The sequence below is a fragment of the Rhinopithecus bieti genome, unplaced genomic scaffold (assembly GCF_001698545.2).
Source record: "Rhinopithecus bieti isolate Rb0 unplaced genomic scaffold, ASM169854v2 scaffold_63069, whole genome shotgun sequence".
Classification (NCBI taxonomy): domain Eukaryota; kingdom Metazoa; phylum Chordata; class Mammalia; order Primates; family Cercopithecidae; genus Rhinopithecus; species Rhinopithecus bieti.
In genome coordinates, this window is record NW_016823949.1 from 66,504 (window position 1) to 78,772 (window position 12,269).

Here is a 12,269-nt window from a genome sequence, read left to right on the forward strand (position 1 = left end):
GCCAGCCCTTCAAATCCACGCAGGCCCAGACCAACCAGGCTTATGACCACTCATTTGTGATCCCTGGTCTACATGATCACAGAGGATCCCATCACATAACTCACCACTGAGGAAGGGCAATGAAGTCAGTTCTAGCATATTTGGAAATTTAAATAATTAGTATGCCAAAATTGACCTTTATCTTTTAGAAAGATAAATATAACTTGCCTGAATGCCTCAGATTCCATACTTTTAAAAAATATTTATTTACCCAGGCCTAAATTGCCCTAAAACATACTGACAGATGAGGGTAAAGCAGTGTTTCTCAAAATGGATTAATGTAAATATCTATTTTAAAAGAAAACAGTATTTTAGACCCTGAAACTATGCTTAGATTTCCTTAGTTTGAAACTAAAAAATTAAAATTTTAATCCATGAAAATTTTTTTAAATTGAAAATTAAAGCACTGTAAGAGTTTTATATTTTAAACTGGTTTTAAATGTTTTTAGGTTATTAAGTGAATATACAAAATTTAAAGATTCTTGTCAAACTTGAAGACCCCTGTCATTAAATTTGGGGATACAAACTTGTATCAAAAACAATTATTTTAAATATAAGGAAATTTTAAAAATCAGTATATTAATATTTTTCCATTTGAAGCATTTTTCTCTTTGAATTTTTGACAAAAGAGGATGTATAAATGGTATATGTAAGTCAGATTAAGTATGCTTATGAGCTCAGTTACAATAAGAACCCAACCTTGCAGACAAAAAAAAAAAAATTCTTGGAGGACTGCTGTGTCCTCTCCCAAAGCATTCTGTTTCCTCCTCTTTTCAGAGGGCATTCTGGGCTGACAGATCACTGGCCCGAGGAGACCAATCTTTCCAATGTCCTCCTAAAAAGTAACCTTGTCTGCTGAAGCCAAGAAAACAGTCCCCATAAAATAAAATAAAATAAGATAGGACTGTCGTCTTCGTTAATGCACGAAGTTTGTAAGACAGATAATGTACATATGATTTACTAGTGATAGCTAGGGTATTATTTTAGCCTTAAGAAAGTTTGTAATTATAAAGATGAGTACAATCTCTTTTGACATGTGGCCTATTTTGGTTCAGGAGGCAGCTTGGAACAGGCCTTCAGGGGTCCATTGGTGCACAGCCTGCTGGCGGGCCACACCATGAAAAGTCAGGAATCTAGGTCAGGGTCACCATGGGTTAATTTAATTTTCATCACTGCCTAAAGGGCTGTAACAAGTATGGGGAGGGTAACAGTTACCTGCTCAAAAGAATGGAGTCCACTTTCTTTTCCTAACCTCACCATATCTTCCAAAATGGCTTTCTTCAGATCCTGAATCAAACCATATGAGAAAAATTACAAGACAAGAACACATTTTTCAAAATGGAGGTAGAGGAAACAACACTTTTGAGTAAAGTGCAACTGTGATTGTGCCAACATATGCTAACCCACAGCCCACAACAGAGGCTGATACTCCCTGGCAGCACTCCAATTACCACCTCTCATCGGGCAAGTAAGTACCTGAAATGGCCAAAGGAGTGACCATGAATGGGCTAATGGACCACTCAATTTTTTTTAAAGCAGCCTTTTGGTCAGCCTGGTGAATCTTGCTACCCCCAGATGAGCCCAAGGCCCAGGGACCAGTAGGAGAGGGAGGGTCTATGGCTACTGCTAAGAAATGGACCGTGTGACTCAAGGGGCTACACTGAGTCAGAGCACAGTGACCTCCTCCACAGAGTTCTACACGTGCCATTAGAAGGTTTCAGGAAGGTGTGAATAGCTAATACTCTAAGCAGGAAGAATTGTGCTACATTTTCTATTCCATGACTAGCTATCTATATCCAGTAGACACAAAATCCACCTTCCATCTGAAGGAGCATGGTAGGTGAGTCAGAAAGCCTATGTTCACATCTGACTCTGCTGCTAACCAGCTGTGTGACCTTGGGCAAGTTACCACCCTCCCTGGACTCTCCTCTAAGCCACAAAGCAACAGGGCTGGATAAGCTTTCTGTGATGTCTCCTGGCTTAAAATCCAAACGTTTGTCAATCTTTCTAAGAAGAAATATGAGTTTCTTCAGTAACAAAAAAAGACAAATCTCTGGTTTAGACTCCCCACCATGTATAAAGTAATGTTAGAAATTCTGTACGAGCTTGAATTTCACTGCTCTACAGCTTTTCTGTCTTCTCATTATGTGGTATCATAAAACATTCAGTAACCTTTCAGGAGACAGCCCCAAGATACCAACCTTACTTGTGCAGAGATCTGCATATGTTCCTTCAATTCCTCTCTTCTGGGCCCAGGAGGGCATAACTTCAGGGTCAGGCACAACAATGCCTACCAAAAAGGCCTGTAGTGCTCACCAAAGGAGAACACGGGCATGATAAACGCATTTAAAGTGGTTATTTGTGGTCCAGCATTAAAATTCTCAGACTCCACCTTTTTCAAAAACTAAGTATATGCTTATAAAACATTTGTTCATGTCATAAAACATTTCTGCCAATATATCACACTACTCATTTTCTGATATATTCCCCTAGTTTTATATAAAAAATAAGTTTAAGGACATTAAGAATCAGTAAAGTTAGACTGATATGTACCTTTGATTCTCATGCAAATCTCAGATCAGCACATCTTTAGGAGGCTGATCAAACAACTCTCTGATCCAAATTCTATGAAGCAAAAACCAAATGTTTCCCAGCATTACCAAACCACGTTGAAATGGTTTCATTAATACGATTTTCATTCATGAAAGACTTCTTCATTTTGTTTATTTTTTTCTTTTGAGACAAGGTTTCACTCTGTTGCCTAGGCAGGAGTTCAGTGGTATGATCATAGCTCACTGCAGCCTCAACCTCCTGAGCTCAAGTGATCCTCCCATCTCAACCTCCCGAGTACCTGGGACTACAGGTGCACGCTAATTTTTGTATTTTTTGTAGAGATAGGGTTTCATCATATTACCCAGGCTGGTCTTGAACTTGTGGTCTCAAGCAATCCTCCTGCCTCGGTCTCCCAAAGTGCTGGGATTACAGGCGTGAACCACCATGCCAGGCCTATTTTAATTTTTAAAGCATTTCTTCGAAAATAATTTCATAATATTTATAGAAATGCAATGATAGTATAGAATATATTTGATATCAGGTGGGGCATGGTGGCTCACACCTGTAATCCCAGCACTTTGGGAGGCCGAGGCGGGCAGATCACTTGAGGTCAGGAGTTCAAGACCAGCCTGGCCAACATGGTGAAACCATGTCTCTACTAAAAATACAAAAAAAAAAAAACAAAAACAAAAAAATAGCCAGGCATGGTAGTGGGCACCTGTAGTCCCAGCTACTCGGAAGTCTGAGGCAAGGGAATCACTTGAACCCTGGGTGTAGAGGCTGCAGTGAGCCGAGATTGTGCCACTGCACTCCAGCCTGGGTAACGGAGCGAATATATTTGATATCTTAGATATCATAGAATATATTCATGATTCTTTTTTTTTTTTTTTGACACAGAGTCTCACTCTGTCGCCTAGGCTGGAGTGCAGTGGCCAGATCTCAGCTCACTGCAAGCTCCGCCTCCCGGGTTTACGCCATTCTCCTATCTCAGCCTCCCGAGTAGCTGGGACTCCAGGGCCCGCCACCACACCCAGCTAGTTTTTTGTATTTTTTTAGTAGAGACGGGGTTTCACCGTGTTAGCCAGGATGGTCTCGATCTCCTGACCTCGTGATCCGCCCGTCTCAGCCTCCCAAAGTGCTGGGATTACAGGCTTGAACCACTGCGCCCGGCCTATTCATGATCTTTCTCACTTTAAATCTAAATACTATTGAAAGGAAAATAAGTATAAAACTCCTCCAAATAACTGAATCCTAGTAACCTATATTAGGACTAGTACCATTAGTACATTTTTTTGCAGTATTCATTAATTTGTAAAGTTCATTTGCATATTTAAAAAAATCAAAACAGGCCAAGTGTGATGGTTCATGCCTTTAATCCCAGCACTTTGGAAGGCTGAGGCAGGAGGAGAATCACTCGAGCTCAGGAATTCGAGACTAGCCTGGGCAACATAGCGAGACCTCGTCTCTACTGAAAATGTAAAAAAAAAAAAAACAGCTGGGCATAGTGGTGTGTACCTGTAGTCCCAGCTATTGGGGATGGGGAAGGAGGGGGAAAGGGATGAGGTGGGAAGATGGCTAGAGCCCAGGAGGGAGGTTGAGGCTGCAGTGAGCCATAATTATGCCACTGCACTCCAGCCTGGGTGAAAGAGCGAGACCCTGTCTCAATAATAATAATAGTAATAATTTTTTAAATAAAAAATAAAAACAGCAGAAACCCTGAATCTTGCTCTAGTATTTTATCTCAAAAATCCTTGGAAGTAGGTAGAGCATAAGTGAAAAGGAATGGGAATGTTCATTAGTACTACTTCAGACAACTTACTTGACCTAATTACATTTTAGCAAACTATAAGTAAGATTTCTCCTTTAAAAAGGAGTTTTCTCTCATGTTTTAAAATGCAGAGGAGAATCCTGGTGTCTGATTGGAGATTAATGTTTAATCTGGGTTTTTCAGCATGCCCAGGATATGTGGGAGGGCTGAAGCCCAGAGGCCTCACCTTTAAGCTGTCCCCATGGACATAGATTTGCGCCACAGGTTGGCTCCGGATGTAGATGTTCTCAATCTTCTCGGGTGCAACATATTCTCCCTGAGCAAGTTTAAATATGTGCTTCTTCCGATCAATAACTTTAAGAGTTCCTGCCTGTAGAGTTGGACAAACGGCTTTATAAGAACATGGCACTCTCAAGCCTGAAGCCTTCGCTCCTCAGTGCCGTAACCCTCTGCCCTACCCCACCCTGCAGACCCTGCCCCAATTTCTTTTCCATCTGTTGTGTCTGCTCTTAGGGAGCTGCAAGGCTCCTGGAGAGAACCACTGTGCACCGCAGGTTGATGGCATCCAAGCTCTGTTGGGCCATGAGCATCCACTGTCCTTTCCCCTCAGCAGTTAGCCACCCACACAGTCCTCCCACCACTGCCATCCTCATGCCTAGCAGGGGGTATCCTCACCTCCTCCTTCTTGGAGGCCCACCGCCCTTCCATCGGGGCACCCTTCTTGCACACACTCTCGCTCCAGCTGCCCTTTTTCTCCCAGCATCTTTGGTTCACTCCCTTAGACCAAACTCAGGTCTCTTGCGCAGCTACTGTCTCCGCCCCTAAAGAGCAGCCTCTGCATCCCCTGGCATGTAGCACAGACCTGACAGAGCCCCTGTGACTCCCACCTGACATGCCAGATGGCACTATGTGCACAGGCCCCTGCAGGACTTCTGCAGCAGGCAGGTTACCTCCTTGGACAGGGAGTGCTGGTGCCACTGGCTTCCAGGACCTGTTCTCACCTCCCTGACTTTCCTCCACCTTTTTGAGCTTCCAAGGTGATTAGGTGGGCCTCTTGCCCCTCACCTCCACTGACAATGCACCTTGGAGTAAATACCGTTTTCTTTTCATTGGTCACTCCCAAGTCAATCCAAGCTTCCAGCTCTTCACTGAGCTCCAGATCCAGAACCCAAATACCCTTGGAATGCTTCAAAAACTAGGCTGTTTGTCTCAGAGGATGTAACATGCTCCTATATGAAACTCATGACCAAGCTTCTCAAGCCTGCCCCAGCCTCCAAGCCCCAAACCTGGAGATGACCTTGTTGTTTGCCTCTCCTGGGATCTCCAGCGGTCAGGCTCACCTGTCCTTGCTCACAAATTCATCTCAAATCCAACTCCTCCCAGCAAAACCACTTCCTGACTGGACTTCGGCACACACACTGTCTCCACTCCATCTGCTTGATCTGCCAGTGCCAGAGCAATCTCTCCAAAAGGAAAAAATGAGCAGACTCTGTTTTGCTCAAAACCCGGGCTGGACATCAGGCGCTTTCCCTACCCCAGCTTATTTGGTCCTCATGGTCCATTAGCTGAGTGTTGTCCCCTCTGTTTGACAGATGAGGAAAATAAGGATCAAAAAGGTTAGTTAAATCCTCCAAAGCCACACAGCTAGGAGGTAGGGGAACAGGATTTGAATCCCGATCCTTCTGGACCAGAAGACTATGCTTATTCCTTGATCTATTTAACATGATTTCAAAATAATATTTTTTAAAGCACAAATGTCTTTATAGATGATCTCTACCTAAATTTCAAGAATGAATCATTCAAAGCTTGAACATACTCTTCTAAAAAACAGGGAAAAAACCCACGTACCAACTCATTCAATAAGCTGACAACAAAACCATAATAGGGATGTATATAAAAGGAAAATTACAGATCAATCTCATTTGTGAATATAAATGGAAAGATCAAACACAATTTTTAGGAAAAATATTATTTTAAAAGTCACATCATGGTTAAGTTGAATTATGTCAAGAATGCATGATTTGCTTTACATGAGAAATATAGAAAATAAGTATCTCAATAACTGCAATAAGTTTTAATTAAATTTCAAAATCATTTAAAATAATAATTTAAATAATGGACTCTCACAGAACTACCTGCCTGCAACTTTAGGCTCTGTGCTCAAGCACAACACTAAGTGCTTTACATGAATCCATTTATTTGCTTCATATTACCCTCTAAATGGTGGATGGTTTCATTCAAGTTACAGGGCATCAGCAGCAGATCCAGGGATTTCTGAGACTTCAAGCTTTTACAATATTGAGGGCCCTCTTTAAGAAAAACCAGGTAAAATGAAGTGCAGGGCCTTGGAAGGGGCTGATGCAAGTGAGCGGGCTTGAAGCCTAAGTTCCCTGAGCTGACAGGACAGTCCACCTTCTGCAGGTGTTTAGGGCCTGCTGACCTCTCTAGCCTCTCTCTCCCACACCTGTGGGTCTTCAGTTGGAATTAGTTGCTTCACATGTCTAGTGCCTCTACTCAGCATATATTACTATCACGCCCTGATTGTCCTTCCCACTCCCTCTTCTTGGAACATGACTCATATCCTAAGACTTGGATGCAGTAGGTGCCTGTCCTCCTCTGCCTCTCCCAAGGTGAGTGTGCCCCCAGTGTGCCCCCAGCTCATACCCATCACATTGGGTTGGGAACTGTCTAATCATGCATATCTTCCCTAAGCAGAGTCCCTGGGCCAGGGCACTCACTGGAGATACATCTTTGTCTGGGGCAGGCATGAGGGTTTCTTAAAGGGAAGTACACAGGCCCAAGCAGGGGCAGATCCATTCACCAGCCCACTCGGCCCCCCATGGGCTCAACATCATTCATGTGCTTGATTAACTCAACACCTCAAAATGTCCACCCAAACTTAGCACTTCCCAAAGACACAGGAGAGGTTCCTGGAGTGGGCTGCACCAGGCAAGGGTTCTCAGTGTCAGTGACAGCTGTTTTCTGGTCAAAGAATTCATCTAAGCATCTCCTATGTGCCCGGCATTGTGCTAAGTGCTTTGCAGGCATAATCTCATTTGTTCCTCACAAAAATAACTTTATTTTTCTTTCTTTTATTAAAACATTTTTAAAGGATAAAATCCAAGCTGGGTGCAGTGGCTCATGCCTGTAATCCCAGCACTTTGGGAGGCTGAGATGGGCAGATCACTTGAGGTCAGGGGTTTGAGGTCAGCCTGGCCAACGTGTTGAAACCCTATCTCTACCAAAAATACAAAAAGTTAGCCAGATGTGATGGTGGGCACCTGTAGTCCCAGCTACTGGAGAGGCTGAGGCAGGAGAAATCGCTTGAACCTGGGCGGTGGAGGTTGCAGTGAGCCAAGATCTCGTCACTGCACTCCAGTCTGGGTGACAGAATGAGACTCCATTTCATAAATAAATAATAAAGGATAAAGTCCAGATCTTGCACAACACAACAATAACTTCAGAGGTAAGCAACATTATGATACCTATTTTAAAAATGAGAGAATTAGGCAAAGTGGTTTTGGATAAAAGCTGGAGGCCATGGCCAAGGAATGCCATGAAGGCTTGTTCTCCTGTTCTATAAGTGAGTCCAGGTGAAGCCACAGATGGGGATGAGGCTCTGCTCAAGGTTACATGAGCAACTGCTGGCAAAGCCACAGGAACTAAGGCATCCTCCCGCCTGTCTCCAAGCTTTCCCCTTCCCTCAGTGCCACCTTTTGGCTGGGGGCCAGCATTGGTGGGTTTGCAGGCCTTGCCCTTCTCAGACGTCCCAGAGACATGTACCCCCTGTTCCTCCTACTTCACATCGGATTCCACACACTGTCAGAGGTCTTTCTGGAAACCATTAAGGATAGGAATTCAGTCTCCAAGACCTCAGTCACACCTACCTGCACAGGTCCCTCATCACCTTCATGAGATGGAGTGAGAAGAGAAAGAAGCTCTGGGGCTCAGGGAAGGAAGAGCCTCCCTGCAGGTCCCAGAGGTGCTCCTGAATGACTCATTTTCAGGAGGGATTTGGAGAAGACTCCTGTCTCAGTGACCTGGACCACACACCCTCCCACCACCAAAATGTTTGGAGCTCCATGGTTCCAAACGTACACACCGGCAGCCATTTTCCGATGTCTCCAGTGTGAAGCCAGCCATCGCTGTCCAGGGCCTCCTTCGTCCTGTCTGGATCTTTCAAGTAGCCTTTGAACACATTTGGTCCTCTCACACATATCTATGGGACAAAAACCATGGCTTCTCTCAGCCACAGCATGAGGAATGAGGAGATGGGAGGCTGTCTCCAGGCATATGGAGATAAGGTGCACTATCCATCAGGAAAGCCACTGTGGATATGGCAGGGATGGAAACAGAGGATGAGGAACAGCCTGCAGCTGTCTGAACTGTCTCCTGCCTTCTGTCAAGCAACATCCTCCCCATCTTTCCCCGCTGCCCTGGCCACCCTAGGCCTTTGTCATCTCTTTTCCCTCAGGAGCCCTCTGGCCTTGGCCACATGCTGCTCTGTGACACTTGATGGGACTCATCACAGATATTGATGGCTGGCTGATTCTACCAGGGATGCTTCAGCCCCCTGCTCCATTAGCAGGCAGTCATTCCCACTCACTTCCATGGAATGAACAAGTACAGGCCAGGTCTATCTACTCCATCTGGCCTATTTGTAAAAGGTCATATTTCTGCTGGGACAGATCACACAGCAGTAGGCCATGACATAGTTAGGGGGAAAAAATGAATTTTTACAAAAGTTTGGGGCTGGGCATGATGGCTAGCACCTGTAATCCCAGTGCTTTGGGAAGCCGAGGCAGGAAGGATTGCTTGAGGCCAGGAGTTTAAGACCAGCCTGGGCAACACAGCAAGACCCAGTCTCTACAAAAAAAATTAAAAAGTTATCTTGGCATGGTGACACATGCCTGTGGTCCTAGCTACTTGAGAGACTGAAGCAGGAGAGTTGCTTGAGCCCAGGGGTTTGAGGTTATGGTCTCGAGTTCAGTGGACTATGTCCACACCACTGCGCTCCGGCCTGGGTGACAGAGCAAGGCCTGACATCTCTACTAAAAAATTAATTAATTAAGGGCCGGACACGGTGGCTCGCGCCTATTATCCCAGCACTTTGGGAGGCCGAGGTGGGTGGATCACGAGGTCAGGAGATGGAGACCATCCTGGCTAACACAGTGAAACCCCGTCTCTACTAAAAATATGAAAAAAATAGCCAGGCATGGTGGTGGTGCCTGTAGTCCCACCTACTCAGGAGGCTGAGGCAGGAGAATGGCGTGAACCTAAGAGGCAGAGGTTGCAGTGAGCCGAGATCACGCCACTGCACTCCAGCCTGGACGACAGAGCGAGACTCCATCTCAAAAAAAAAAAAAAAAAAAATGAATTAATTTAAAAGTCTGGGAATTCCAAATCTTGATTTAGACCAGCTCAGTCACAGCACTGGCTCTTGGTTGCCTCATAAACAGGAGAGGAGATACTGAGTTGAGCTGAGTCAAATTAATCAGTAGTTTAAAATGACTTTATACACAAGGCAAAAGGAAAATCATTCCATCCCTACTGTTCTTGTTTGTTTTTACTCACTACACGTAGCAGCCACAGGCATGAATGGCTAAATCCTTGTTTACCTCTCCCTCTGCTTTGCAGGCCCAATAGTTCAGTTCCTCAACATCAACGAGCTTGATATGATTGCAGGGAAGCGGTGCCCCTACGTGCCCTGGAACACCGGAGCAAGATGGCATTTGTTAGTGTTCAGATCCGTTTTAGCACTGAAGATGTTCCAAGCCCCTTAAAATCTCTGAGTGGCCAAAGTGGGGAATTATGGATGGAAAGTAACACACCTTTAAAGGGGCATTTGTTACTGGCAAGCGTTGGTAATAAAACAAAGTTCTGGAGAAAGCAAAGGCAAACAAAGGCATTTGTTTTACATCTGATTCTTAATGAGCAGAGCAGGCACACCTGGCCCAGCACCAACATGCACAGGGTCCTGGGTGGGGTAGGGAGGCACCAACCACAGGGTCAAGATTTTTGACAACAGGGCCCACATTAAATCATTTTCCCCATTGTCAGATCACACGTCTTGGTTTGGGGATCATAAAATATAGCAATCACTGCTTTTCCTCTAGCCACCAGACTGTTGATTAATGTGCTGGAAATCTAGAAATTGTAAGCTGTGGATTCTGATTCAGTGGGTTTGGAATGGGACCTGAGATTCAACATTTCTTACAGGCACCAAGGTGATGCTGCTGCTGGTCCCACACCACATGTTGAATAACAAACGAATGGAAAGCTGGGATAAAGAAACTTGCCCCATGAATATAAGACTCCAAATTCTCTTGGTCAAATTTATCACAAAATTACATCTAAGACATTTTTCTAGTGACTGTGGTTGTTAGATAATTCACAGGCAAGTTGGAGAGGTTTTAAGCAGATGCTAGCCAAGGTCCTGAAAGAAAATTGAGCCACCTATATGAAAAATGAGACTTACCACCTTGGTTTCTCTTTTAAAAGACAGGCTATCAAATCTTTGACAATACTAATCAAATATATCTATCCTCATACACAAAAGCCTTTTCAAGTCTTATGGTAAGAGTCAAGTGAAAAATGGAAAAACCTCAGCAGTGTTTACATAGGAAAATGTAAAGGATGACTTGAGAGGGAAGAGATACATGTCCAAAAGGAAGGGATACATGAGGGTAGATACTGGAAGAATCTGCTCTAAATCTGGTGGGTAATCCATGGGCTGCCTACTACAGACCTGCTTCCCCTTTTGCTGAAAACCACTCAGCAAAAGAATCCTTCAGGATACTGACTTCCTCTCCAAGACTGGCGCCACTCTTTGTACTTAAGTTTGCTCAACTACAAACTGGAAAATTTTAGGATGATGTGCATGTGAAAGAAATATGCTGTTTAATGCAATATTATTTTCAGAGTACCTTGAGATAGTCAGCAGAAACCGGAGAGGTGGATTTTAAACTGAAATCATATTTGGCCAAGCTAAGTATAGAAGCATTTTTTCCTTAGTCCTGTCTTTTAAAATTGTAGTTGAATAAAACCTATTTTGTAAATAAATTATTTAATCATTTTGCTGCTGGCAGATCCCACAGGAACCAGCTTTGGAGATCATTGTTTTTTTTTTGTTGTTTTTTTTTTTTTTGGTCACAGGTTTTAGTATTTTCCTATTTCTTTTATAGACAAATAGAAATCATGCACAAAAGAAGTAATAGATCACAAGATACAATTCTGGATGGAAAAATGTTTATAATATCAGTATATCGGATTTTTATAGATTCTAGATACTACATGGCCTTGCTTACAGTATTTTAGAAAGAAGGAAGCAGGCTATGAATTGGACATGGTGTAAAGGAGAGGCAGGTTCATATTGGCCAGGATACTGTTTCTTAAAGGGCTATTTTAGAGACCCTTTGAAACCTATGTTCTCCTGTGATATCAATGTCTCAAAGGTAGCGGCAACCTCAAAAAGGAACAGTTCTCATCCACGCCCTCATTCTGAGGAGATTCATCCTTCAGGGCCAAGTGGAAGCATGGCTGTAGTGGGTAGCCCATGGATTACTCACCAAATTTACACCAGATTCTTCTAGTATGCTAAGGATGAATAAAAAAGGGAAAAACCTCAAAAGTGGTTACAGATTCACAATGCCACAACCCAGACATAACCCCCATTAATGTTTTTCTTCTCTCTCTTCTGCTTTTTTCCTAAGTACCCGTGCAAATTTACTTTCCATGAGGGAGTTTTAGAGCTGGCTGCTTTTACTCCGCAGTGCCTTGCGAGCCAGTCTCACATCTCTAGCCTGTCCTACCTGAGGTCCAGTCGCCAGGTGTGGTGAAGGTACATCCAGCTGTGCACTCAGTTTGGCCATAACCTTCATAAACCTTCAAACAAAACACAGAAGCCACA

At 43.8% G+C, this 12,269-nt stretch overlaps 1 protein-coding gene across 7 annotated transcripts in view; it reads right to left on the minus strand.

Annotated features, from left to right (window-relative positions):
• ACSL6 (acyl-CoA synthetase long chain family member 6) overlaps positions 1-12,269 on the minus strand; it is a 62,829-nt gene that overhangs the window by 8,264 nt on the left and 42,296 nt on the right. For all 7 annotated transcript variants that reach the window (XM_017862086.1, XM_017862089.1, XM_017862084.1 and 4 more), the window contains 6 exons: positions 12,172-12,244; positions 9,979-10,067; positions 8,463-8,579; positions 4,587-4,730; positions 2,241-2,342; positions 1,255-1,326 (listed from right to left, as the gene is read on the minus strand). In XM_017862086.1, the coding sequence (XP_017717575.1) occupies positions 1,255-1,326; positions 2,241-2,342; positions 4,587-4,730; positions 8,463-8,579; positions 9,979-10,067; positions 12,172-12,244 (597 nt within the window). The remainder of the gene's footprint in view (positions 1-1,254; positions 1,327-2,240; positions 2,343-4,586; positions 4,731-8,462; positions 8,580-9,978; positions 10,068-12,171; positions 12,245-12,269) is intronic.